Here is a 26,935-nt window from a genome sequence, read left to right as displayed (position 1 = left end):
CATAGCTTTTTTTTAATGGCTTTTTTTAACTAGGCATGTCAATTAGGAACAAATTCTTACTTACAATGACGGCCTAGGAACAGTGGGTTAAAGACCTTGTTCAGGGGCAGAATAACAGATGCTTACCATGTCAGCTCGGGGATTTGATCTAGCAACCTTTTGGTAACTGGTCCAACACTCTAGCCACTAGGCTATCCTGCCACCCCATACATGATGGATCATTAGCTAAAACACTAACTTTCACACATATAGATGGCCGGGCTGGATGGGTATGGGGCTAGAGATAGCAGAGAGGTCAAACTGTAGACCCCAGTTCCTACATTTGAACATATATATTTATTTTATTAAACACAACTATGCTACATGTTATCTCTTGGACCCTCAGGATGACAAATCAGAGCAAGATTACTGAATGTAAGTACATTCAGAGGTGAATGTATCAAACCAGTTGCCGTGATAACGTTGTTGTTGTTGTGCCCTCTCCTCAAACAATAGCATGGTATTTATTCACTGTAATAGCTACAGCTGCAGTTAGATTAACAATCATTTAAGCTTTCTGCCCATATAAGACATGTCTATGTCCTGGAAAGTTGGCTGCTGAAAACAATGGCATACTAGTCACATTAGCAACAACCGTCCCGGGTTCAGGGACACCCATCCCATAGAGGTTTTAAACAGAAACAAAGTTTCACAGTAATATATTTATCTACAAATGCATGAATATATAAAATGAAATTCTATTGTTTATGATATTCTAAACATATTATACTTGAATAATAGGCTGTTGTTGTATGGGTAAAATTTAAAGTATTTTGTGTTCATCTCTGCTTTCCCTTGCCCCAATGAATAAAATATATTTCTTATAATCTAACTATTTTTATTTTATTTGACAATTTAAACACATTTAGCATAGACAATGTAATTGTTATGGTAGTCTTAGGCAAACCATCTTCCTTATCACAGTGGCACCTCCAAGTGCCACTCAGACCTTTTGGGAAAAGAGTATCTGGCATTGAACTTGGCAGTAGTAGTTGTATGTTTTAATCTACGGATCCCATCATTTCCTGCTTCCAGGCATTATAAGGGTTGGATTTGTACTAAACAATTTGATGTCAGCACAAGGCATGTACAACATCTGGTATAATGATTAGCCTCATACACACTGACTGACCAGATTAATCCAGGTGAAAGCTATGATAGCTTATTGATGTCACTTGGTAAATCAACTTCAATCAGTGTAGATGAAGGGGAGGAGACGGGTTAAAGACAGTCTTAAGCCTTGAGACAAATAAGACATGGATTGTGTGTGCCATTCAGAGGGGAAATGTGCAAAACAAAAAAACTAGAATCAGGTGTTAGTGCTGGAACAGAAGCCTGCATACCCAGCAGGGTTGGCGTGCTCCAGTTGGAATAGGTTTATACATTATGTATGACTTTTAAACTGTAATAATGGCCTCCCACAAAGGTACCTGTCTTATCCAGAGTAGCCGACTCTCTCCCCTTCTCTGACAGCTGGAGCTGCTAATCCTTTCACTCGGACTCCTGAGTGGTGCAGCGGTCTAAGGCATTGCATCTCAGCGCTTGAGAAGTCAATATAGACACCCTGGTTCGAATGCAACTGGCCGTGATTGGGAGTCCCATAGGGCGGCGCACAATTGGCCCAGCGTCATCCATGTTTGGCCGGTGTAGGCCATCATGGTATATAAGAATTTGTTCTTAACTGACTGGCCTAGTTAAATAAAGGTTACATTTCAAATATATTTTTCTTTTTCACCAAAAATGTCATGCCATGGTTATTAGCTAGCTAGCTACCTAGCTACATACTGTATGCATTTAGAGTTTGTATTTTTTTACGTATGATGACACATACATCAAGAGCTAGCAAGCTAAAATTAAGTTAGCTAACTGTAGCTGGAGATATCTATTTCACTTAGCTATGCAGTATGTAAAGTAAGCTAGCATGCTAACAATACATTAGGAGCTCATTTGAGTTAGCCTACACATTAATGCTAATTTATTGTAGCAAGCTAGCTAGGTAATTATACATATATTTTGAAAATGATATAAAAACTATTTACTTACTTGAATAGGTTATCCTACTGCCTTTCTAAGGACATATGTTTAAGGTCCTTAGAAATACAAAGCAAAACAAAGCCAGCGATGTGGACAATTGGAGGACACACAGGGCAACAAAGGTCCAAAAGACTGACTCTGGTCTTCCAACATGGCTCCTGGTGTGGTTGCTAGGTGATGTGACGCAACTGCAACCTCTATATGTACACATTTAGCCAATCCAGAGGGGTTAAACAACAAGCAATTATTTTTTCTCTTTTATTTTGTTTTGAATCCGTTCATCCTGACAGAGGCGAGAGAAAGGAGAAAGGGGGATGAACGACTGGAGGGGATGAAGAGAAGGGAAGCTGAGGGGTGGCAATGGGCCTTGGGCATATTCAACAGGATATTGGGCCATGTGTGGCTACCTCTAAATGCCTGGTACTCACGTGGAGATTAGGGACACAAGCGGAAGGGAACCCAGCAGGGTGAATGGGAAGGGTGTAAGACTAGAACTGAACACGTCCATAATTAGCTCACCTTAGCAAGCTACACAACAAGCCAACATATGACTAGGTCATCATCTATTTCAGAGAAACATTAACCCCTACTACAATGTTCAAGGGCTGGTTTCCTGAATCTCCCGAATGCCTAGCCTAGACTTCATCTGGATCCAAGAAACCGGCTCCTTAGTGTCCGCTTAATCTATAGTTAAAGACAAATAATTCAATATCAATAATTCAATCTGCACTGTCGACCCATGGTTGAGGCCAAGGCCATATTTAATTCATGGTAAAGTTTCACATACGCTATTTCAACTTCCCCTTGACTTCTGTGAAAATCAATGGCCTTTTAGATCGGTCAATTACCAAGAGTCTATCAGAGTTAAATCCACTGGGTCAACAAACCAAACCACTTGAGACTTGATGAACTATTATAAAATGGCATTTTCTTGCCTTCAGGAAGCTATGTCAGCGCCTCCAGTTTGCAAATCTCGTAAGACTCAATTTTAAGGCCCTAATTTGTATTTCAGTCTCACAGAAGGTTAGGCAAATGTATCTGAAAACAACCACTTGCACCACCTTCCTCCAGAGGCAGGGTGAAGGTTGATAAATCGTTGTCAGTCTCCCCCAGTAAAGTCACTTTCACAGGCCAGGATCAGAAGTAGTGGCGGAGGGTTAATGGGCAGGAAGCATTCCGTTTCTGTCACGATCGTCTGAATGATTGGACCAAGGTGCAGCGTGCGTAGAGTTCCACATGTCTATGTCAAAGAAACTCACCAAAACAAATACAGAAAACAAACGAACCGTGAAGTAATTGCAGTGTTAATAGGCACTACACAAAAACAAGATCCCAAAAAGCACAATGGGGAAATGGCTGCCTAAATATGATCCCCAATCAGAGACAACGATAAACAGCTGCCTCTGATTGGGAACCATACCAGGCCAACATAGATGTACATTTAATCACCTAGATAACCCACCCTAGTCACACCCCGACCTAACCAACATAGAGAATAAAAAGCTCGAGGTCGACCGATTATGATTTTTCAACGCCGATACCGATTAATCTGACAATTTAAAAAAAAATGTATTTGTAATAATGACAATTACAACAATACTGAATCAACACTTATTTTAACTTAATATAATACATCAATAAAAATACATTTAGCCTCAAATAAATAATGAAACATGTTCAATTTGGTTTAAATAATGCAAAAACAAAGTGTTGGAGAAGTAAAAGTGCAATATGTGCCTTGAGTTCCTTGCCCAGAACATGAGAACGAATATTCCTTTTAACATGAGACTTCAATATTCCAAGGTAAGAGGTTGTATTATACCATTTGTATTTCACATACCTTTGACTATTGGATGTTCTTATAGGCACTATAGTATTTCCAGTGTAACAGTATAGCTTCCGTCTCTCTCCTCGCCCCTACCTGGGCTCGAACCAGGAACACATCGACAACAGCCACACTCAAAGCAGCGTTACCCATCGCTCCACAAAAGTCGCGGCTCTTGCAGAGCAAGGGGAACAACTACTCCAAGTCTCAGAGCGAGTGACGTTTAAAACGCTATTAGCGCGCACCCCGCTAACTAGCTAGCCATTTCACATTGGTCACACCAGCCATTAGGCTGATAGGCTTGAAGTCATAAACAGCGCTGTGCTTGCGAAGAGCTGCTGGCAAAACGCACAAAAGTGCTGTTTGAATGAATGCTTACGAGTCCGCTGCTGCCTACCACCGCTCAGTCAGACTGCTCTATCAAATCATAGACTTAATTATAACATAACACACAGAAATACCAGCCTTTGGTCATTCATATGGTCGAATCCGGAAACTATCATTTCAAAAACAAAAACGTTTATAATTTCAGTGAAATACGGAACCGTTCGATATTTTAAATATTCTTGTTACGTTGTACAACCTTCAATGTTATGTCATAATTACGTAAAATTCTGGCAGTTCGCAATGAGCCAGGCTGCCCAAACTGTTGCATATATTGCCTGCTAATTTGGATTTATTTTAGCTAAATATGCAGATTAAAAAATATATACTTCTGTGTATTGATTTTAAGAAAGGCATTGGTGTTTATGGTTAGGTACAGTCGTCCAACGATTGTGCTTTTTTAGCAAATGTGCTTTTGTTAAATCGTCCCCCAGCGTTGCATCGATTATATGCAACGCAGGACACGCTAGATAAACAAGTAAAATCATCAACCATGTGTAGTTATAACTAGTGATTATGATTGATTGATTGTTTTTTATAAGATAAGTTTAATACTAGCTAGCAACTTACCTTGGCTTCTACTGCATTTGCGTAACAGGCAGTCTCCTTGTGGAGTGCAACGAGAGGCAGGTGGTTATAGCGTTGGGCTAGTTAACTGTAACGTTGCAAGATCCCCCGAGCTGACAAGGTGAAAATCTGTCATTCTGCCCCTGAACAAGGCCGGTTCCTAGGCCGTAATTGAAACTAAGAATGTCTTCTTAACTGACTTGCCTAGTTAAATAAAGGTATAAAAATAAAAACATTATATTTTTTTTAATCGGCAAAATCGGCGCCCAAAAATACAGATTTCCAATTGTTATGAAAACTTGAAATCAGCCCTAATTAAATCGGCAATTTCGACCTCTACTATGGTCAGGGCGTGACAGTTTCATTGCTTGTTTGCTGTTGGAAGTCAAATGAGGAAGAACAGTTACTGGGTGTCGCTCTCCCTGTCACTCTCCCTGTCTCTCTCCCTGTCTCTCCCTGTCACTCTCCCTGTCACTCTCCCTGTCACTCTCCCTGTCTCTCTCTTTATGCATGCAGTGTTTCGCATGTTGTCCACCAACTCACTTTGCACATCTTCACATTTGAACCTCATACCTTAACAACATACAATTCTTGGAACACTTCCATTTCTCAGACAGCTGGGTTTTCTATGTTTTCATCTACTTGCTCGCTCTCTCTCTCTCTCTCCCTCCAATACCTCCCTCCCCTGCTCCAGATGCTTAACGGTTGCCTTCACCTACGTCGGTAACTGATGCCATATGTGCAGCCAGGTGTCCCCAGGAGCCGACGCCAAGCCACGCTAAGGTGAGCCGCAATTAAGAGATACACCCCAGACCGTCAGACAAGCACTGGGAAAACCACATCACAATTATCTCCCTTCAGGATGAAGGCACAATAAGCAGCCATATTTTTCCCACACAGGGTAATGATGGGTTTACTAGTAGATGGGATTAAGCTGCACTCCACAAATCTGGTGTCAGGTAGAGGTTCAGCTAACGTTACCTTACCTGAAGGCTTAATGTGTAGGGAATAAGATGTAACACTGACCTGAGGTCAGGTCTTTGGGAAATGTAATCCTACACCACAAATCTAGCCTATTTCATGAGCTTGACACTTTGCCGGAGTTGGTGATATGTGATAGTTAATTTTATCTACGCACACATTTTTCTTCTGAAAGAGACGACTTAGCCTAATGTGGACATCTAATGCCTCTAGATAAGACCTTTTAATCACTATCGCCAGTTGTTGATAGATTATGTGCCAGTGTCATCAAGGTCTCCAGGTGAAGTTGTCATGGAGATCAGAGGTCATTATTGGTGGTTGGTTAATTCCTGCAGTTTGTGTGTTACAGATGTAGAATTTTAATTTGAGCCAGTTTGCTACAGCAGGAAAATAATCCTGCAGCAACAGGACATGTGAATTATTATGTGGAATATAATTAATGGACATTTTTGTAGGGGTTGAAACATTTTTCTTTAGGGCAAATTAAGTCTGGCATTTTAAAGTGGAAATTACAAACTTTAGAAGCCTTGTTAAAACATGAATGCACTACACGTTTGCATTTCCTGCTGTGCAGGAACATTTTCAGCGACAAAAGAGTGATCAAATGAAGATCCTACGTCTGTAGTGTGTGTGTGCAAATGTGAATATTCAACACCCCCACTTTCTCTCCCTCCGTTTCCCTTTCTACTTCTTCTTTTGGTAGAAGGTCACCAAATTTGAATATTCCCTTGTTAAAAGCGCCTCGATTCTTCCCCCTATGCCGGAGAAGTTAAAATGGTCTAGCGGCACGCTACATCAAAGCCAGCCCAACTTCAAAAAACGATTTCTCTCCATTACGGGGAAAAAGTACCTTGTCGTATTAAGTTAAGGAAAACAAGCAGCAGCTGCCTAATTTAAAGGATTCAAAGCTTATGTGTCAATGCGATGTGGCTGTGTCAGAGGATGGAGATGGAGATGGAGAAAACGAGTGAGAAGAGACTGAGGGCGAAAGCTTTGTTTTAATTATGAGCGAGGGAGCGATTGGAGAGAGAGAAGATAGAAGCGAGGGAAATTCCGCTCGTTATTCCGTCACTTTCTATCAAACGGCTTATTTACATTTCCGATTACATTCCCCTGCGCAAATGGCGAGATCTATCAGCGGCAGAGAGAAAGGACAAACAAGATAATGACAAGCAACTATTCCTCCTCTTCAGAAACAAATACGCTTGTGTGTCTGAATAACAGTCCTGGGTAGTTTTTCTTACACCTTGCATAGGAGTATCCAAGTGCGCAAACTGAACACAAATCAAATCAAATGACCTTTTGGTTAACATTAAACACAAGCCTTCAGATGATGCCCGATGAGTAAAACCCACGACCCACTATCTACGGCTGCCTCGGATATACCACATAGGGTTCTGGCTAAAAGAGGTGCCGTAGCGCTACACAGCTGATTCAAATCATCAAAGCTTGATAATGAGTTGGTTATTTGAATCAGCTGTGTAGTGCTAGAGCAAAAAAACTAAACGTGCACCCAGGGTGACCCAAGGAACTGAGTTTGGGAAAAGCTGCACTACAGTATAAAGGGAATATAGGCTGCTGTTTCAGACCCTGTTGTCCTAGAGGCTCCAGCTGAGAGTTGACTGATGCCATACTGTTGCCAACTAGAGAGATGTAAGGGAGCTACTGGGTTGGCCATTGGGCAGGGTGCGGTGTGTTTGGGGGGAACATCATTAAGAACCCACAGATGGGAATGAGACTGGGACTGGTACCAGCTACCCTCTTTTGTTTCCAGCCATCTTTCATCTTCTCACTCTCTTCTTCTCTCTTGGGCCTTGCTCCTCCGTCATTCTGTGAACTACAAAGAGGGGGATGGGTGAAGGAGCGTGGCATCGCGGCTCAAGGGAAGCCAAAGGGTTGGCCATCATTATCAATTTTTCACTACCTATCATCTTTCCTCTCTATCCAATATTCTTAAACTCTACTTCTCGTTCTATTTTTCTTCCTCGCTCTTTCTCTTCATCTCAGTCTCTCTTTCCCCTTCTCGTTCCTAGAGCAACGAGCAACGTAGGCCCCGTAATTCAAGACAGATTCTTTACTGTATGGAACAAAGGTGGCCTGGGATGAAACATCCATTAGCAACAAAGGATGTGGCTTTTCTTCTGCATCAAATAATTGCACAAGAAGGAAACAGAACGAGAGAGAGAGAGAGAGAGACGGGCGGGGGGAGGTTGCTTCGCTTGGAATAAACAAGGCTACGTGATTAGTGTGTGTGTGTGTGTGTGTGTGTGTGTGTGTGTGTGTGTGTGTGTGTGTGTGTGTGTGTGTGTGTGTGTGTGTGTGTGTGTGTGTGTGTGTGTGTGTGTGTGTGTGTGTGTGTGTGTGTGTGTGTGTGTGTGTGTGTGTGTGTGTGTGTGTGTGTGTGTGTGTCTACATGCATGCAAGTGTGCGTTTGTGCATGCGTGTGTGTCCCGCTTGGTTAATAGAATGTTGTTGTTTTTTCGACTAACAGGGCAACCTGAATTCATGTTTGGCATTCTGTCTCTTTGAAGAGCATGCAGGACAATGAGTTCCAGTTGCTACCTCGGAGGATTCTATGGGCACGGCTCTATGGTAACACGCGTAGGATCCAGGTCAATACGCCATTGATTTAACATGACCCTGGATGCTTGAGAGATGAAAGGAGGAAGAAAAATTAGAGGAAACATGCACCCTCCTACTTCTAATCAAAAGTACCTTTTCACCGGCAACGCCATGTAGTCCTTTGTGTAATAAACAAACGACAAAATGTCTACAGAATAGTTTTGGTTTGTGTTTTTGTGTGAATATACACTGTGTATGCAGAGGAGGTGTCAGAGATATGCTAGCAATATCAAGGAAGCATATGGCTATGGTGACTGACGGCGCAATTAGTCAACGGAGAAGAGCTCGACACCCACTCTCTCGTCGCTCTGCAAAGTCGCAAACGAATGCACAGAGCCAGGAGAGACGCCGCAAACAACAAAGACGTCTTGTTGTCTGAAGAAAGACAAAGCGGGGGGATTCTCACTGCTCTCAAACAAATAAACCAAGAAAGCAACAAACCAAGAAAGTTCTCTTCTCTTTCAAAAAAAAAATTGCAATTTCTCAAACACAAAGAAAGTTTGTTTGTCAAGTTTGTATCAAGTTTCTATAAAAAAATAAATATAAAAACAACTCTGCATTCATATTACTTCTTTAGCCTTTTTCAAATCTTGGGAGCTACAATGAATTTCTGAAGCTGCATGTGTCTGCATTGCCCGGTACACAGACAATAGTAGTGTCCTTTATACTAGCGAAGACAGACACATCTACTGTATGTACACACACCTTTTACTATCCTTGTGGGGAACAAACTATTTATTCCCATTCAAAATCCTATTTTCCCTAATCCCAAACCCCTAATCATAAAACTAACCCCTATCTTTTAATCACAACCATAATTGTAAATCTAAAACTGCCTTTTCCCTTGTTGGGATCTGCGAAATGTCCACACTTGCCCGACTTTTCCTTGTTTTACTGTGGGGACTTCTGATCGCACGCACACACACACACACACAGCGAGCGAGCGAGACGGGGTCAAACACACCAACCGGTCCCACCTCCCCCTTGCGCCCATAAAAAAAAGACCCCATAAATGGCAAGAGATTAAAATAAAAAGGGGCCGATACGCACCCACACAAAAAGAGAGACAGGCGACGTCAAAGAGCAAGAGTCAAAATAGGCCACACCAGGAAAAAGAAAACTATCAAGATAAAGGGGGCTGAAAAAAGCTAAAGAAACTAATAAATAAATAGTGGCGAAGAAAGGGAGGGGGGAGGGTGAGAGGAAGAGAGAAAAATGAGAGAGAGAGATAGAAAAGAGGAAGTTAATTATGCATTCCAAACCTGGTCGATGTAGTCCTCAGGGAATCGCCTCCGCACCTCCGGATCTGTAAATAATTGACAGATAATATTAATTGGCTTTGGATTAGTGAGCAGGCCGAGTAGAGCACATTAATATTTGATCAGAGGATGATAGGGACCCTGGCAGGGGATCGGAGGAGGGCAGCTGAGGCTGCCTGGCTGATTAGGGGCCAGAGAGGGAGGTGTTACTACCCCCTATCCCGCCTTCCCCCCACCACCACCAACCCATCCACCCTCTTCCTCCCTTTCTCCGGAAAAGGAGAGCTGAGAAAGAAAAAAAGGAAGTAACAGAGTGTATTTGATGATCCACTTTTCTCAGTTGGGGGGAGATGGGGGTGTGGGGGGACTAAGCTGTCTTGCTTAACCTCCAACTGGAGTGCATGTTGAAGTCTAACCTAAGGGATGAGAATGGGGGGGGGGGTCATTTTGTCCATCTAACATAACATAGCAGGTGTAAAAAGACCCTGAGCGGAGTCCCCATATTTGTTTTTCATGGTAAACGGAAGTTAGGCTGGAAATACTGTATCCCTGAAATCCGTAAACATCCGCTTTCTACCGACCCGCGGAAGGTGCTGTCCATCAAATGATTGCTAATTCTTGTATTTCAATTTATGGTTGTGATTTTTGTTTTGGCAGCTGCACAAGCGTAAAATCTGTCAAGGTCACTGAATCAAAGACAACAATCCAAAACTCTCTCTCCCTAAAGGCTCAAACCAAAACCCTCACCCCTGAGGGGGCTGACTGGGTTCCACCTCTGTCTGCTGGACTAACCACAGCCAATAGACTTCCAGGCTACATTACTGGAAACATCAGGGATCTGCTTAGGACATTGAGGTCCCAGCATCCGCCAAAGCTAAAAATCCCTTAAACCACCACTAATTCTTCCAATCCAGAGACACTTAATTCAAAGGAACGACCTTCCCAAACTCTCTGAAAGATGGAGAGTTTGACTGTTTGGTACACTTAATAAGTATGTCATCCTAAAATATGTCGCTAGAATCAGTCAAGACATCCTCTAAAGAAAAGACCAGTAGGCAAACTAAAATAAGCCTCTACTATCCTTGTATTTGCTGACACATCAATGAAAGGCCCAAGCCTATGACACAGCTCTAAATGACATTACCATGATGTCCCTGCTTGACTGTCGCTACAACAGAGCAGAAGAGTCAGACTGTCAGAGGTAATTCCAACTCAGACGGACGTCTACAATATCTGCCGGGATGCTGATGTGCGTCTGTGCACTTGGCTACCTGCCCGCCCTACCAGTCTAACCCGCCTGCCAGTCTGTCCATCTGCTCATCTGGGGAGGGGAGTGTCAGTCTGCCAGCTGCATGGGCATAGCTGCATCTCAGGTGTAAGTCCTGTGCATGGGTATGACATGGCTCCCCCTGGTCTGTGGCAGCTTTATAGGCAGGTAGATATGGACGCTGAGCGGCACTCTCCAGGCTAACTGTCTGTAGCAGCTTTATAAGCAGGTAGATATGGACGCTGAGCGGCACTCTCCAGGCTAACTGTCTGTAGCAGCTTTATAAGCAGGTAGATATGGACACTGAGCGGCACTCTCCAGGCTAACTGTCTGTAGCAGCTTTATAAGCAGGTAGATATGGACGCTGAGCGGCACTCTCCAGGCTAACTGTCTGTAGCAGCTTTATAAGCAGGTAGATATGGACACTGAGCAGCACTCTCCAGGCTAACTGTCTGTAGCAGCTTTATAAGCAGGTAGATATGGACACTGAGCAGCACTCTCCAGGCTAACTGTCTGTAGCAGCTTTATAAGCAGGTAGATATGGACACTGAGCAGTACTCTCCAGGCTAACTGTCTGTAGCAGCTTTATAAGCAGGTAGATATGGACACTGAGCAGCACTCTCCAGGCTAACTGTCTGTAGCAGCTTTATAAGCAGGTAGATATGGACGCTGAGCGGCACTCTCCAGGCTAACTGTCTGTAGCAGCTTTATAAGCAGGTAGATATGGACACTGAGCAGCACTCTCCAGGCTAACTGTCTGTAGGAGCTTTATAAGCAGGTAGATATGGACACTGAGCAGCACTCTCCAGGCTAACTGTCTGTAGCAGCTTTATAAGCAGGTAGATATGGACACTGAGCAGCACTCTCCAGGCTAACTGTCTGTAGCAGCTTTATAAGCAGGTAGATATGGACACTGATCAGCACTCTCCAGGCTAACTGTCTGTAGCAGCTTTATAAGCAGGTAGATATGGACACTGAGCAGCACTATCCAGGCTAACTGTCTGTAGCAGCTTTATAAGCAGGTAGATATGGACACTGAGCAGTACTCTCCAGGCTAACTGTCTGTAGCAGCTTTATAAGCAGGTAGATATGGACACTGAGCAGCACTCTCCAGGCTAACTGTCTGTAGCAGCTTTATAAGCAGGTAGATATGGACACTGAGCAGCACTCTCCAGGCTAACTGTCTGTAGCAGCTTTATAAGCAGGTAGATATGGACGCTGAGCAGCACTCTCCAGGCTAACTGTCTGTAGCAGCTTTATAAGCAGGTAGATATGGACACTGAGCAGCACTCTCCAGGCTAACTGTCTGTAGCAGCTTTATAAGCAGGTAGATATGGACGCTGAGCGGCACTCTCCAGGCTAACTGTCTGTAGGAGCTTTATAAGCAGGTAGATATGGACACTCAGCAGCACTCTCCAGGCTAACTGTCTGTAGCAGCTTTATAAGCAGGTAGATATGGACACTGAGCAGCACTCTCCAGGCTAACTGTCTGTAGGAGCTTTATAAGCAGGTAGATATGGACACTGAGCAGCACTCTCCAGGCTAACTGTCTGTAGCAGCTTTATAAGCAGGTAGATATGGACACTGAGCAGTACTCTCCAGGCTAACTGTCTGTAGCAGCTTTATAAGCAGGTAGATATGGACACTGAGCAGCACTCTCCAGGCTAACTGTCTGTAGCAGCTTTATAAGCAGGTAGATATGGACACTGAGCAGCACTCTCCAGGCTAACTGTCTGTAGCAGCTTTATAAGCAGGTAGATATGGACACTCAGCAGCACTCTCCAGGCTAACTGTCTGTAGCAGCTTTATAAGCAGGTAGATATGGACACTGCGCAGCACTCTCCAGGCTAACTGTGTTGTTGATTAATGAGAGAGGGTTATAGCTGGGATGGCCAACAACAGCGCTGATGTGGTTGCTAATGCTAATTCTAAATGATGGATAGTCTTAGGTCGTGAAGAGCAGATAATGTCGCTGGTAATGTAAGGGCCAATATGAGTGTTTGTCAGATTGTTGACAAATTCAATATACAAAATTATTAATTGAACACTAGCAAATGGTGCTTTCATCCTCACAACATTAGCATCACTGTATCATATTAGCTGTCTTTCCTGTAAACAAGAGTTACTCCAGATAGCGTTATAACTGTCAAAGTGTAACATACAACAAACTGTGTATTTGACAAACAATTCAGTGAAAACTCCATTGAAATAAAAGGCTTCATAAGACAGTACAAGAAGGTAGACTGTTTCTCTGCTCACTGAACACGTCTCATCACCTCCGACAGAGCACCAAACAAGAGTGTGGGAGTTTTGTGCTTGGCTAATGACCATGACAACCTTTGGACCTTTTGCAGTGCCAAAATAGATGTGTTGTTTTCTTTTAGTCCACCACAATCTGCCAGCCAGGTTAGCTCCAAGCCAATGAACGTGAGATACTGTATTTGTTTGATTGTACAATATTAACCACAACCTAATACAAAGAATACAATTCACTACAACAGTGAACACTGATGCTGAACTAAGACAGCTTAGTTGGTTGTAATTTGTGAATTTCTTAGCAAGGGAGGTTTTTGCACACACACACCAACACACAATATGGATTATATCAACTGGAGGGGATGGCATGGTGAGCTGAAGAAGAAAATGTGACAGAGAAAAAGACAGAGAAAAAGAAGAGCGAGATGCAGAGAGAAATTGCCTCACTCTGTCACTTCACAGGCCATGGAGGCCAAAGTTTCTGAGAGGACCTCCTTCTGAAGGGCTCTGCATTAAAATGACACCACTGTTGAGTCACTGTAATCTCCTCTTATGCACTCTGGACATGCGTTGGTAGTACCCAACTCACTAACGACCATCAGGTCGCTAATAGTGTGGTACTCAGGGCTCTACTGTCCTTCTAACAACTCTGACATCAATGTGAATGCAATCCAAAATTACATCAAATACTTATTATCAAAACAGTATCATGGACATAAAATAATGATTGTGCCATTATACAATTACATAGCCTAGTGCATATTACGCAAGGCAGAAAAACATTTAAAAAACTGATTTAAAGATGTATTTGGTACATAATTGGTCTAGCCTAAACTCCAAAATGAAGCAGTGGGTGGCTGCAGGAACAGGGCTGGAGGGCCCAGGGCATTCAGATTTTGGGCAGAATATCCCGTCGGGCAGCGCGAGGCTGCATGCTCCTCTAACAGTGGTTGATGCGTGGATTGAAAGTTAAATACATGTTTTTATAAGCACAGCTACTAAAAAGAGGAGGATCCCAGCTGCTACTATATGTATTTCTCAGCTGTTCATATTAAGAATATGCTCTGCTATAAAACCGGCATGATTGAAACATTTACCAGTGGTAAAGCAGCCTCCATTTGCTATTGAAGTGCAAACTGATGACATGTCTTTCTTCCCCTGCCCCTGTTCCTGCCCCTGTTCCTGCCCCTGTTCCTGCCCCTGTTCCTGCCCCTGTTCCTGCCCCTGTTCCTGCCTTTTTAATAACGGACCATTCTAAATCAAAACTCATTTTACATATCAGTAAAGACAAGAGAGAATAGTCTATTGAGAATAGTCTGATGGGTGAAAATATGACCACTTGATGAGAGAACTGCATATGCAATCTAAGGCAAGGAAACTCAGGCTTTTTTTGCGACTTTCTCAAATCATCAATATCCTATAGTCCCATCATGCAGCTCATATATGTTTTGATTACTAAGACATTCTAAGGTTTGTATCATTCGCTAATAAAATTTCAAATAATTCAAAATCTAGCATATAGGACCTGTTTCAAATTAGCACATTTATACTCAACATAGCCACTTCATATGCACACTCACTAAGTTTAATTATATTCTTCTTACTATAAAATCATATAATATAAAATAATGGCACGAGACTTATGAGCATATGTTGTCTGCTAAATGAACAAGCCTACAGCCTTTGGCATGGAGCAAAACCAGATAGATAACATACAGTAGGCCAACTCATATTCTGTTCATCTGAAATACATTTTCTTCATATATTTTTCTTAGACCTGCCTAAAATAAATAACGGATTTATTGTGATGGTGTATATTAAATTGATTTATTATACTTTTTTAAATGTAGATGTTGGAGGCCTGGAGATGCTAAACGTGTTTATGTTAATTAACGGTCAATTACCGTGAGACCGGCAGTCTTTTGCATGGCAATAACTGGCTAACAAAATGTAATTACCGCCACAGACCTCCTCACACACTCACTCACACACACACACTTTATTGATGTAAGGATTTACTAAATTCCTCTTTCACAAAGGTCTGTTATGTCTCTTACAAACACCTGCTGTGACACTAGAACTCAACAACTTACAACATGAAAACAAAGTTTGAGGTCAACAGGTCAAATTAATCAAGAACAGGTGGTGGGAAAAATAAGTCAAATGAAGGTTACAGAGACAAAAAATGAATTTTAAAGAACACTTTATTATATAGAAATGTTTTGCTCAGTGAGAAATGAATATCCAACTACTCAGTGACAACGGTGTGTAGTTTGGAGTTTGTGACAGCAACTACACTACTGGTCAAAAGTTTTAGAACACCTCATTAAAGGGTTTTTCTTAATGTTTATACAGATCTCTTTATATGTTTAGCTTTGTCATGTCTCCCACCTGAAACAGGTGCAAACAGAAATAACACAACAGTTGTGCAACCACAATAATTCTGACTTTAATGATGTAGATAAAATGTGTGTGTGTGTATGAAAGACAGAGTTGTTCTTTAGCATGAGAGGCCTATAATCTTATTACCTGATTTCACAGGATTTTAAAGTCAAACTGTTCTGTTTGATCAGAGTAGTTCTTTTTGGGGAGGAGGGGTCTCAAGAACTAATCCGAGTCCCTGACCCCTTTCAGCTTTTTTCCGGCTTAGAGGATGGGAACATGTAGCGGCGACGAATTACAAAGAATGGCAAGAAAGGCTTTCCTGCAAGACTCCAATTGTATTATGACTGAGACTTAAGGCAATGCCAAGAACAAGATTGTGGGCATGTTTGAATACTTTCAAATGCATCCTTACCTTTTCCATCCATTACCTCCTTGCTAGAATAACGTTGAAGAACTCTGGCCTAAAGGCTACAAGGGACTGACAAACTCTGGCCTAAAGGCTACAAGGGACTGACAAACTCTGGCCTAAAGGCTACAAGGGACTGACAAACTCTGGCCTAAAGACTACAAGGGACTGACAAACTCTGGCCTAAAGGCTACAAGGGACTGACAAACTCTGGCCTAAAGGCAACAAGGGACTGACAAACTCTGGCCTAAAGGCTACAAGGGACTGACAAACTCTGGCCTAAAGGCAACAAGGGACTGACAAACTCTGGCCTAAAGGCAACAAGGGACTGACAAGCTCTGGCCTAAAGACTACAAGGGACTGACAAACTCTGGCCTAAAGGCTACAAGGGACTGACAAACTCTGGCCTAAAGGCAACAAGGGACTGACAAACTCTGGCCTAAAGGCTACAAGGGACTGACAAACTCTGGCCTAAAGGCAACAAGGGACTGACAAACTCTGGCCTAAAGGCTACAAGGGACTGACAAACTCTGGCCTAAAGGCAACAAGGGACTGACAAACTCTGGCCTAAAGGCTACAAGGGACTGACAAACATCTAAAGTTTCAATCTGCATCTTCTTTGCTTAGGCACTTTTCTCATAATCAACTCCATAATAGCATTGTACGGGCACCTTCTCTACCTATGTCCCACAAGCTATGAGGACCACGTCAGAATCTGGCGAAAGGCAAAACCTCTACGGCCTCCCCCCAAAAACACACAAAACATGTAACTCTCCTCTCTTTCTTTCAGTATGATTTATGGCTCTTTCTGTGCATTCCCACCTCTCCTTTCCTAATCCTCAAAATAAAGAGATCTAGGGTTGGTTGGGGCTATAGCCTGTCTAGGGTTGGTTGGGGCTATAGCCTGTGCTGGGTGGAGGTAGGGAGGGAGGATCTGTCCAATGATCAGGGCCTAGTCCCCCAGGGCTCTGGGAGCGGGGCACTCGGAGGCAGCCAGGCTGTGTTGACTCCACAAATTGAGTCAACAGAGAACTGCTGACCTTGCTCGCACACAGGTAACAATTCCCCAAACCCTCCTGCTGGAGCTCCACTTAAATCACTCGGTCTGTCTCGAGGAGGATAGAGGAGAGTGCAGGTATAGTACAGATAGGCTTTTCTATATTCATTTTTTTTTCTATATTATACTTTACTCTATTATATCTGTACTTTTGGAGGTTAGGTCAGATGAGATGGGGCAGGGCTAAATACTAAATAAATCCAGAGAAAAAATAGCAAGACTAACACTGCATGCACTTAACTAGCAGAAGTTAAAAACATTTGTACTTTTTTATAAAATAAACTAAACAAGATATAAAATACCAACTTGGACTGAATTGTGTTTAAATGGTCATTCCTATTACTGCAGGTGGCATGGCATGCATCTTCACCTGAGACACCAACTGTCTTCACGACTTCGCCTGAAATTTACCGGGCAAGAGTGACCAAGGATGCCAGAACAAAGCTTACACAAATGTAACTGGTGGACAAGCTAAGGATGGAAAACATCACAGACTGATGTTATTTACTGAGCCAAACATTTGAAACAAATAATATTTTTCCTTCAACAAATTTTTGAAGGTATTTCAAATACTCAATGAATGATCTTTCTCTTTCTCTCTCCACACTGCGGCTCGCAAACGACAGAAGGCAAAGAAATACTAAACGAAAACATATAATGGGCCCATTTATTTTTTCGAGTGGCATAAAACTTCCTGCCCCTCGTTGAGTGCTTCCTCTTGCGGTCCTCTGGGGGAGGGGGGTCAGCAGGGTGGTGTTGGGGGTGAATGGTGACGGATCCCCAGAGTGCTCCTTAGCGCCGCCGTGGGCTGCCCAACCCTGGCGACAGTTGCCAGGCGACAGGTCTCAACGAGGTGCAGCAGCGAGAGGTAGCAGCTGGCATGGCCTCTGAGCAGCCTTGAGTAGGGTTGGGGGTGAAGTGGGGGGAGATGTTGGAAAGGAACTCCCCTATAGTTTCAATGACCGTAGAGACTATACTACATAACACCCCCTACCACCTCCCAAACACACCCTTGGATGGAGGGAGAGGGAGGGAGGGAGGGAGGGAGGGGGAGGGAGGGGGAGGGAGGGAGGGAGGGAGGGAGGGAGGGAGGGAGGGAGGGAGGGAGGGGGAGGCTCCTCTTTCGGGTGGCCCAGCGGGAGAAGACAAACACAGGGCCACGTCCATCCTGGCTCTCTCTCCCCTGCCATGAGGACGGCAGTCTGGCTCCCTGACGAGGGGAAGGGTGAGGTGAGGGGGGTCTCTGGGTAGCCAGAAAAGGGGTCTTGGGAGGGAAGGAGGTATACCCTCTCGTCTCACCCCGTCATTACTCCTCAAAATACATCTGTGCAAAAAATCACAGCGGGGAAGGGTGTGTGTCTCTACGTCTGCAGAGAACACAAGACACCCGCGGTGGTTTCCCCCACACTTGGCCAGCCTCTAAAAACAATGACACAGACCTTGTGGCTATAATATGACCGAAAACACAGAAATACATTTTTTTGAATGTTTCAAAGGAACAACTGAGAGCCTGAAATAGGCGAGAAGCACCGTCACGCTCGAGTTGATCCTGATCCTCCACCTAAAACTGATGTCATGGGCCTGATGTCATGGGCCTGATGTCTTGGGCCTGATGTCTTGGGCCTGATGTCTTGGGCCTGATGTCATGGGCCTGATGTCATGGGCCTGATGTCTTGGGCCTGATGTCATGGGCCTGATGTCTTGGGCCTGATGTCATGGGCCTGATGTCTTGGGCCTGATGTCTTGGGCCTGATGTCTTGGGCCTGATGTCATGGGCCTGATGTCTTGGGCCTGATGTCATGGGCCTGATGTCATGGGCCTGATGTCATGGGCCTGATGTCATGGGCCTGATGTCATGGGCCTGATGTCATGGGCCTGATGTCTTGGGCCTGATGTCATGGGCCTGATGTCATGGGCCTGATGTCTTGGGCCTGATGTCTTGGGCCTGATGTCTTGGGCCTGATGTCTTGGGCGTTCGCTCCCAGAGACTTTGCTTAATAACGCACCATGTTTTATGGCACGGCTGGGAACACCAAACCCTTTGGAAGAACACCAGTGGTGGTGGAATGGTTGTTTGGATTATTTGGAAAAGAGGAGAATTACATTTAAAGATCCCTCACCTCTAATGAAACCGCCTTTTTTCTTTCAAGCGAGAACAGATGATGCCCAGTCAAGAGTGATTTAATGGTGCACGAAATCCCTGAGCAAAACCAGTTGTGGGTTTCGATACTCGAGTGAAGGAGGGCTTTACACTGAGAAGGCTTTGGGGTAGTAACTTTCAAAGACGTTGATAGTTGGCCAATGAGCATCAGTGTATGAGTTGTGCATTGGTTTGCACATATACACAGTATCTGATATGGTTACAGTACATGGTGTAAAGGGTGACAGCTTTCAGACAGTAGCTTTAGCAATTGATAAAGAGGCTTTGACCTGGGATAAATATATGATCTCTTTACTTCATGTGCACTTGAGCAGAACAGGAGAAAACAGGTCCTCCAGTTGGCTACTGTTTTTCTTCAATAACTAGGGTACGGGTAGGGCATCACTAGATTCATTATTAACATTTTGAAGGTGAGCCATTTCCTCGTGCTCTGCTGTGCAGCACATATCATGGTGTCATGTTGCCATCACTGCATAATTCACAAAAGGTTGGCTGGACCTCCTTGAATTCACGTAGATCACATAATTACTCTATTTTTGTATACAAAGCCCTGATCCACAAGCTTCCGACTTACCTAAATTTAAAATGTCAAGTTATCAAACCTGTTCACAGCGTCGGTTAACTCTAGAGACTCCTTGCTGTCTACAGAGTTAGGTGAATCAGCCTCTGGTTTCCTTGCACCCTATGTTTGGAATGATTTTCCAAATGATGCTTTGGTGTCCCTGGGGCAGTTCAGACAGCTAACAGAGGATTTTTTTATAATGAATAATGTGTTTGTTTAAAGTTGACTGTGTTTTGTATGTTAATGTGTATTATTTTTGTAAAAATATATTTATGTTGGTCTGTGCTTGTCTATTGATGTGCTTATTTTGTATTGTGCAGGGCTCATTTGTAAAAGAGACTTTAATCTCAATATGACTTCCCTGTTGAAATAAAGGTAAATAATCCTCGTCAAATATAAGACCAGAACATTGTCCACAGGCGAGATTATTTGACCGAAAATAATCATGTTCCTCGAGTTTGTCGGAGTTTAGAGTGATGAAAAGTAGCTAACAGCTAACGGCTCTCTGTCTCGCCATTGAGCAGAACAGCAAGCACAGGTGTTACTATGGATACTCAGACAAGCAGAGCGCGAGCAGCACAGGGGAGGACAGACAGACAAGCAGCTAATGGATACTAACAGAATAAGTTATTTCTAATTTCGGGTTCAGGCAGGGCCTTAAATTTTGCAGAAGCAATTGGGCCTGGGTAGGGCCTGAACATCATGGGTAGGCCCTGAACATCATGGGTAGGGCCTGAACATCATGGGTAGGGCCTGAACATCATGGGTAGGGCCTGAACATCATGGGTAGGGCCTGAACATCATGGGTAGGGCCTGAACATCATGGGTAGGGCTTAACATTCATGCCAGTGCAGGACTCTGATGTCTATGCATCAGGAGTTTCTCCCAATCTTTTTGTATAGACTAATGAAGGCAAAGTTTGACGTGTCAGTCCACTCTTCGTGTCTGGGAACGAGATTACCAACAGGGCAACCAGCCTACAAAGAGGCTCTAGCAAGCTATCAAATGAAAAAGGATCTGAACAAAGTTGAGGCCTTTCAAGGAGAATTCTTAAAGTTTTCTAGCTTAATTTGAATGGCGACTTGTGTTTGGACTGTGCACAATGAGGGTGGGGGAGAAGGGGAGGGGGCATTAGCTTAGTCCATCAGCTCTACTGTGTGTGTGTGTGTGTGTGTGTGTGTGTGTGTGTGTGTGTGTGTGTGTGTGTGTGTGTGTGTGTGTGTGTGTGTGTGTGTGTGTGTGTGTGTGTGTGTGTGTGTGTGTGTGTGTGTGTGTGTGTGTGTGTGTGTGTGTGTGTGTGTGTGTGTGTGTGTGTGTGTGTGTGTGTGTGTGTGTGTGTGTGTGTAAAACAGAGAGAGAGAGAGTCCACTGGTGCCAGCCGCCTGCTCAGGGGGGAGCGCAGTACAGATTTGCATGGCGCTCTAACAGGATATTGCACAAGGCCTCCCTGAGGGGCTGCGCCTCAGGGTCAGCTTTAACTCACGAGGCAGCTTTACCTTGAGCCATCCCTCCTCCCCAACGTCAGTAGGCTGGCTCTCAGCATTGACAGATGAGAACTACAAGGGTAGTGACCAACACTGGCAGACAGTAACCCCTTCTCCGACAGAGGCCTGGACAATGTTGCCTATTTGTTGCCTATTGACTCTTTTCCCATTCAATAGCCCTATAAACATACGCAGGACTAAATCTGTATGTTATGTAGTTTACTGAGCACGGTGCATGTTCATGCACAGGATAACTTCGGCTCTAGTCTATGGACATTCTTAGATGTCTGTAGTTTGGTGTATTGGTCTAAATACAGATTCTTCCCACCTCATCATGATACCAGACATGTTTTTCTTTGTCTCAGCATATGTTCACATTGAGGGGAAACCTTCTGCAATCATTTTCTGGTGAAAGTGAAGTCTGGTGCTAAACGTTAAACCTTCAAATGGGTTTGTGTTTTTTTTTTCAATTTGTTTCAACAGCCATCCTTGTAGTCATGTAAAAGCACCTATTATCGTTCAATTAACCATACTTGGAGTGCTCCCATTAGAGGGCAAACGAAGAAGCCTCCATTTGGCAAACTCCAGAGATGGTTTTCATTTACTGATTGAGATAACTTTTTCTGAGTAGTGGGAGCAGAGAATATTAAAACCTACTAAGGATGATAAATGAATTCAGACGCATGCCTTCAGACACTATTCACACACACACACAAACACACACCTCAAAAAAACACCTGACCAGAAAAAAAAAGGGAGAAAAAGATGAAAGGACACAAACTGCTGAGGCAGCTCCAGCCATTAGCCCTGTCCAGACCAATCATAGCGGATAAAGGATGAGGAAAGTGGCGAAGAACACAGACAGCCGTCAATAAGACCATCTGCATTTTCAAAAAGGTATCCCGGGCGCAGCGAGACCTCCCTGGTCCTTTCTCATCTGCCTGTGTTTAATTGTGCTCTTTGTAAAGGGGAACAAACTCGCGGCCTTGGACTGTGTGTTGTAATAGGACTTCTGCTGGCTGAGAAGAGGTGGTAGGGAACGGAATGGGGGGCTTTGCCGCCGACTGCAGACAAGGGTCTCCAAGGACTGCAAATGCTGTAATTGAGGAGAGAAATCCGGCGCTTGGGATTGAGAAACGGGAGAAAACATCCACATGAGAGTGAGAAATCAAACGAAGGGGCCATGCATGGTGTGTGCAGTATGCAGCGTGTCACACACAAGTGCACAGACAAAAAGAGTGTGGACATAAATCATTGTGCACGTCTGCATATGAGAGGAAAGGATCTAACGGCTGGCCGTGACCGCGTCGAGCGCAAAACACACTAGCACACAAACAGAGAGAAAAATACTCTGCTGCCATTTATAATTTAAAGTTACGTACGCTTCCATTATCATTTTTTAAAACCATTGCAAACCATAAGACTACAAATGGAAGCACAGCTGAGAGCTGCTCAGTAACACAAGCATACCAGATGAGCTAAACTACTTATATGCTCGCTTCGAGGCAAATAACACTGAAACATGCATGAGAGCACCAGCTGTTCCGGAAGACTGTGTGATCACGCTCTCCGCAGCCGATATGAGTAAGACCTTTAAACAGGTCGACATTCATAAGGCCGCAGGGCCAGACGGATTACCAGGACGTGTACTCCGAGCAAACGCTGACCAACTGGCAAGTGTCTTCACTTACATTTTCAACCTCTTCCTGTCCGAGTCTGTAATACCAACATGTTTCAAGAGGACCACCATAGTCCCTGTTCCAAGAACACTAACCTGCCTAAATGACTACTGACCCATAGCACTCATGTCTGTAGCCGATTTTGCAGGTTTTCCTACTTACAAAGCATGTAGAGGTCTGTAATTTTTTTAATCATAGGTACACTTCAACTGTGAGAGACGGAATCTAAAACAAAAATCCAGAAAATCACATTGTATGATTTTTAAGTAACCAATAAAGCCCCGCCTTATCTCAGCTCACTGGTCACCATAGCAGCACCCACTCGTAGCACGTGCTCCAGCAGGTATATCTTACTGGTCACCACCAAAGGCAATTCCTCCTTTGGTCGTCTTTCCTTCCAGTTCTCTGCTGCCCATGACTGGAAAGAATTGCAAAAATCTCTGAAGCTGGACTCATATCTCCCTCACTAGCTTTAAGCACCAGCTGTCAGAGCAGCTTACAGATCACTGCACCTGTACATAGCCCATCTGTAAATAGCCCATCTATCTACCTACCTCATCCCCATACTGGTATTTATTTATTTTGCTCCTTTGCACCCCAGTATCTCTACCTGCACATTCATCTTCTGTCGATCTACCATTCCAGTGTTTAATTGCTATATTGTAATTACTTCGCCACCATGGCCTATTCATTTCCTTAACTTACCTAATTTGCACTCACTGTATATAGTCTTTTTGTTTTATTTTGTTCTACTGTATTATTGACTGTATGTTTTGTTTATTCCATGTGTAACTCTGTGTTGTTGTATGTGTCGAATTGCTACGCTTTATCTTGGCCAGGTTGCAGTTGCAAATGAGAACTTGTTCTCAACTAGCCTACCTGGTTAAATAAAGGTAAAATAAAATAAATAAAGATCCTCAAAAGGATCCCTCCATTGAAAATTCCGACAAGATGACATCAGTGCCGCTCACTGGCTATTGTGAGACGCACAACAGCTGCACCTTCGAGAGCATCCTGACTGGTTGCATCACTGCCTGGTATGGTAACTGCTCGGCCTCCGATCGCAAAGGCACTACAGAGTAGAGGTCGACCGACTATGATTTTTCAACGCCGATACCGATTATTGGAGGACCCAAAAAGCCGATGCCGATTAATCGGACAATTTTTTATTGTTGTTGTAATAATGACAATTATTGGTCCTTCTGTAGCTCAGTTGGTAGAGCTTGGCGCTTGTAACGCCAGGGTAGTGGGTTCGATCCCCGGGACCACCCATACATAGAATGTATGCACACATGACTGTAAGTCGCTTTGGATAAAAGCGTCTGCTAAATGGCATATATTATTATTATTATATTATACAACAATACTGATTGAACACTTATTTTAACTCAATATAATACCTCAATAAAATCAATTTAGCCTCAAGTAAATAATGAAACATGTTCAATTTGGTTTAAATAATGCAAAAACAAAGTGTTGGAGAAGAAAGTAAAAGTGCAATATGTGCTATGTAAGAAAGCTAACGTTTCAGTTCCTTGCTCAGAACATGAGAACATATGAAAGCTGGTGGTTCCTTTTAACATGAGTCTTCAATATTCCCAGGTAAGAAGTTTTAGGTTGTAGTTATTATAGGAATTATAGGACTATTTCCCTCTATACCATTTGTATTTCATGAACCTTTGACTATTGGATGTTCTTATAGGCACTTTAGTATTGCCAGTGTAACAGTATAGTTTCCGTCCCTCTCCTCGCGCCTCCCTGGTCTCGAACCAGCAACACAATGACAACAGCCACCATCAAAGCAGCGTTACCCATGCAAAGCAAGGGGAACAACTACTAGCTCAGAGCGAGTAACGTTTGAAACGCTATTAGCGCGCGCTAACTAGCTAGCCATTTCACTTCGGTTACATCAGCCTCATCTCGGGAGTTGATAGGCTTGAAGTCATAAACAGTGCAATGCTTGAAGCACAACAAAGAGCTGCTGGCAAAATGCACAAAAGTGCTGTTTGAATGAATGTTTACGCACCTGCTTCTGCCTACCACCGCTCAGTCAGATACTTAGATACTTGTATTCTCAGTCAGATTATATGCAATGCAGGACACGCTAGATAATATCTAGTAATATCATCAACCATGTTTAGTTAACTAGTTGATTGATTGTTTTTTAAAACATAAGTTTAATGCTAGCTAGCAACTTACCTTGGCTTACTGCATTCACGTAACAGGCAGTCTCCTTGTGGAATGCAACGAGAGAGATTCAGGTCGTTCTTGCGTTGGACTAGTTAACTGTAAGGTTGCAAGATTTGATCACCCGAGCTGACAAGGTGAAAATCTATCGTTCTGCCCCTGAACGAGGCAGTTCCTAGGGCGTCATTGAAAATAAGAATGTGTTCTTAACTGACTTGCCTAGTTAAATAAAGGTATAAAAATAATTTAAAATAAAAATAAAATCGGTAAATCAGCACCCAAAAATACAGATTTACGATTATTATGAAAACTTGAAATCGGCCCTAATTAATCGGCCATTCCAATTAATCGGTCGAACTCTACTGCAGAGGGTAGTGCGTAGTACATCACTGGAACAAAGCTCCAAGACCTCTATACCAGGCGGTGTCAGAGGAAGGCCCTACTTATTGTCAAAGACTCCAGCCACCCTAGTCATAGACTGACTGTTCTCACTGTTACCGGAGCACCAAGTCTGGGTCCATAAGACTCCTGAACATCTAATCAAATGGCTACCCAGACTATTTGCATCCCCCCCTGTTATACCACTGCTACTCTCTTGTTATCATCTATGCATAGTCACTTTAATACATATTACCTCAATCACTTCGACTAACCGGTGCCCCCGCACATTGACTCTGTACCGGTACCCTGAATATAGTAACAAGCTATTGTTATTTTACTGCTGCTCTTTAATTGCTTGTTACTTTTATTTCTTATTCTGATTTGTTATATAATGATTATTTTTCTGCATTGTCTGTTAGGGACCCGTAGGTAAGCATTTCACTGTAAGGTCTACACCTGTTGTATTTAGAGCATTTGACTAAATGAATAAATCCTGATAAATCCTGAGTCAGTATGATCTCTGAGACACTTCACAGTAGCGGAGGCATTAAAAGAGCATGTCCCCGAGTCAGTAGCGCATGGCTCTCTCTTACAGGGGCCACAGAGAAAACTGTCCGTTGAAATGCTCGGCAACTTCTAGTGGGATATCTTTGTCAAGGTCCCTCCATTGAAAATTCAGACAAGATGACATCAGTGCCGCTCACTGGCTATTGTGAGACGCACAATAGGTGGTGACCTTGGCAGCGGCGAGGGACACATTTCCATAATATTTAACATGCAGGTAGGATCACGCTCAAATACACCAGATGATGTATTTCAGATCACACCAACAGCCTAGACAGACAGTGGCAGAGAAAGCACAGAGAAGGATGGTCAGGAAAGGGAGGAGGATGATGGATAGATGGATGGAAGGGTTGAAAAAAAGAAGAAATTAATAAAGAAATAACAGGAGGAATAGACGAAACAATAGAACAGAGTAAAGGAGAGAAAGACAGAAAGAATAAAGATTTGTTGTCAGGTAACAAAGGAGCAAAGTAAGAGGGGTGTGTGTGTGTGTGTGTATGTGTGTGTGTGTGTGTGTGTGTGTGTGTGTGTGTGTGTGTGTGTGTGTGTGTGTGTGTGTGTGTGTGTGTGTGTGTGTGTGTGTGTGTGTGTGTGTGTGTGTGTGTGTGTGTGTGTGTGTGTGTGTGTGTGTGTGTGTGTGTGTGTGTGTGTGTGTGTGTGTGTGTGTGTGTGTGTGTGTGTGTAACAAGTGGTCTAGGAAGGGTACTACACAAAACTAGTGGTCTAGGAAGGACATTACAGGCAGCTAAGGGCATAGGAAAGCCACCACACACGACTAGGGGTCTAGGAAGGGAACTACACGCAACTAGGAGTCTAGATAGGTCACTCCAAATTA

At 43.5% G+C, this 26,935-nt stretch overlaps 1 protein-coding gene across 1 annotated transcript in view; it reads right to left on the bottom strand.

Moving 5' to 3' along the window:
• dennd1a (DENN/MADD domain containing 1A) overlaps positions 1-26,935 on the bottom strand; it is a 171,828-nt gene that overhangs the window by 125,224 nt on the left and 19,669 nt on the right. Inside the window, exon 3 of the mRNA XM_052525273.1 lies at positions 9,715-9,758. Within this exon, the coding sequence (XP_052381233.1) occupies positions 9,715-9,758 (44 nt within the window). The remainder of the gene's footprint in view (positions 1-9,714; positions 9,759-26,935) is intronic.

The sequence above is a fragment of the Oncorhynchus keta genome, chromosome 9 (genome assembly GCF_023373465.1).
Source record: "Oncorhynchus keta strain PuntledgeMale-10-30-2019 chromosome 9, Oket_V2, whole genome shotgun sequence".
Taxonomy (NCBI): Eukaryota; Metazoa; Chordata; class Actinopteri; order Salmoniformes; family Salmonidae; genus Oncorhynchus; species Oncorhynchus keta.
The sequence above is the reverse complement of the archived record's forward strand: the minus strand, read 5'-3'. Positions and strand labels throughout refer to the sequence as shown.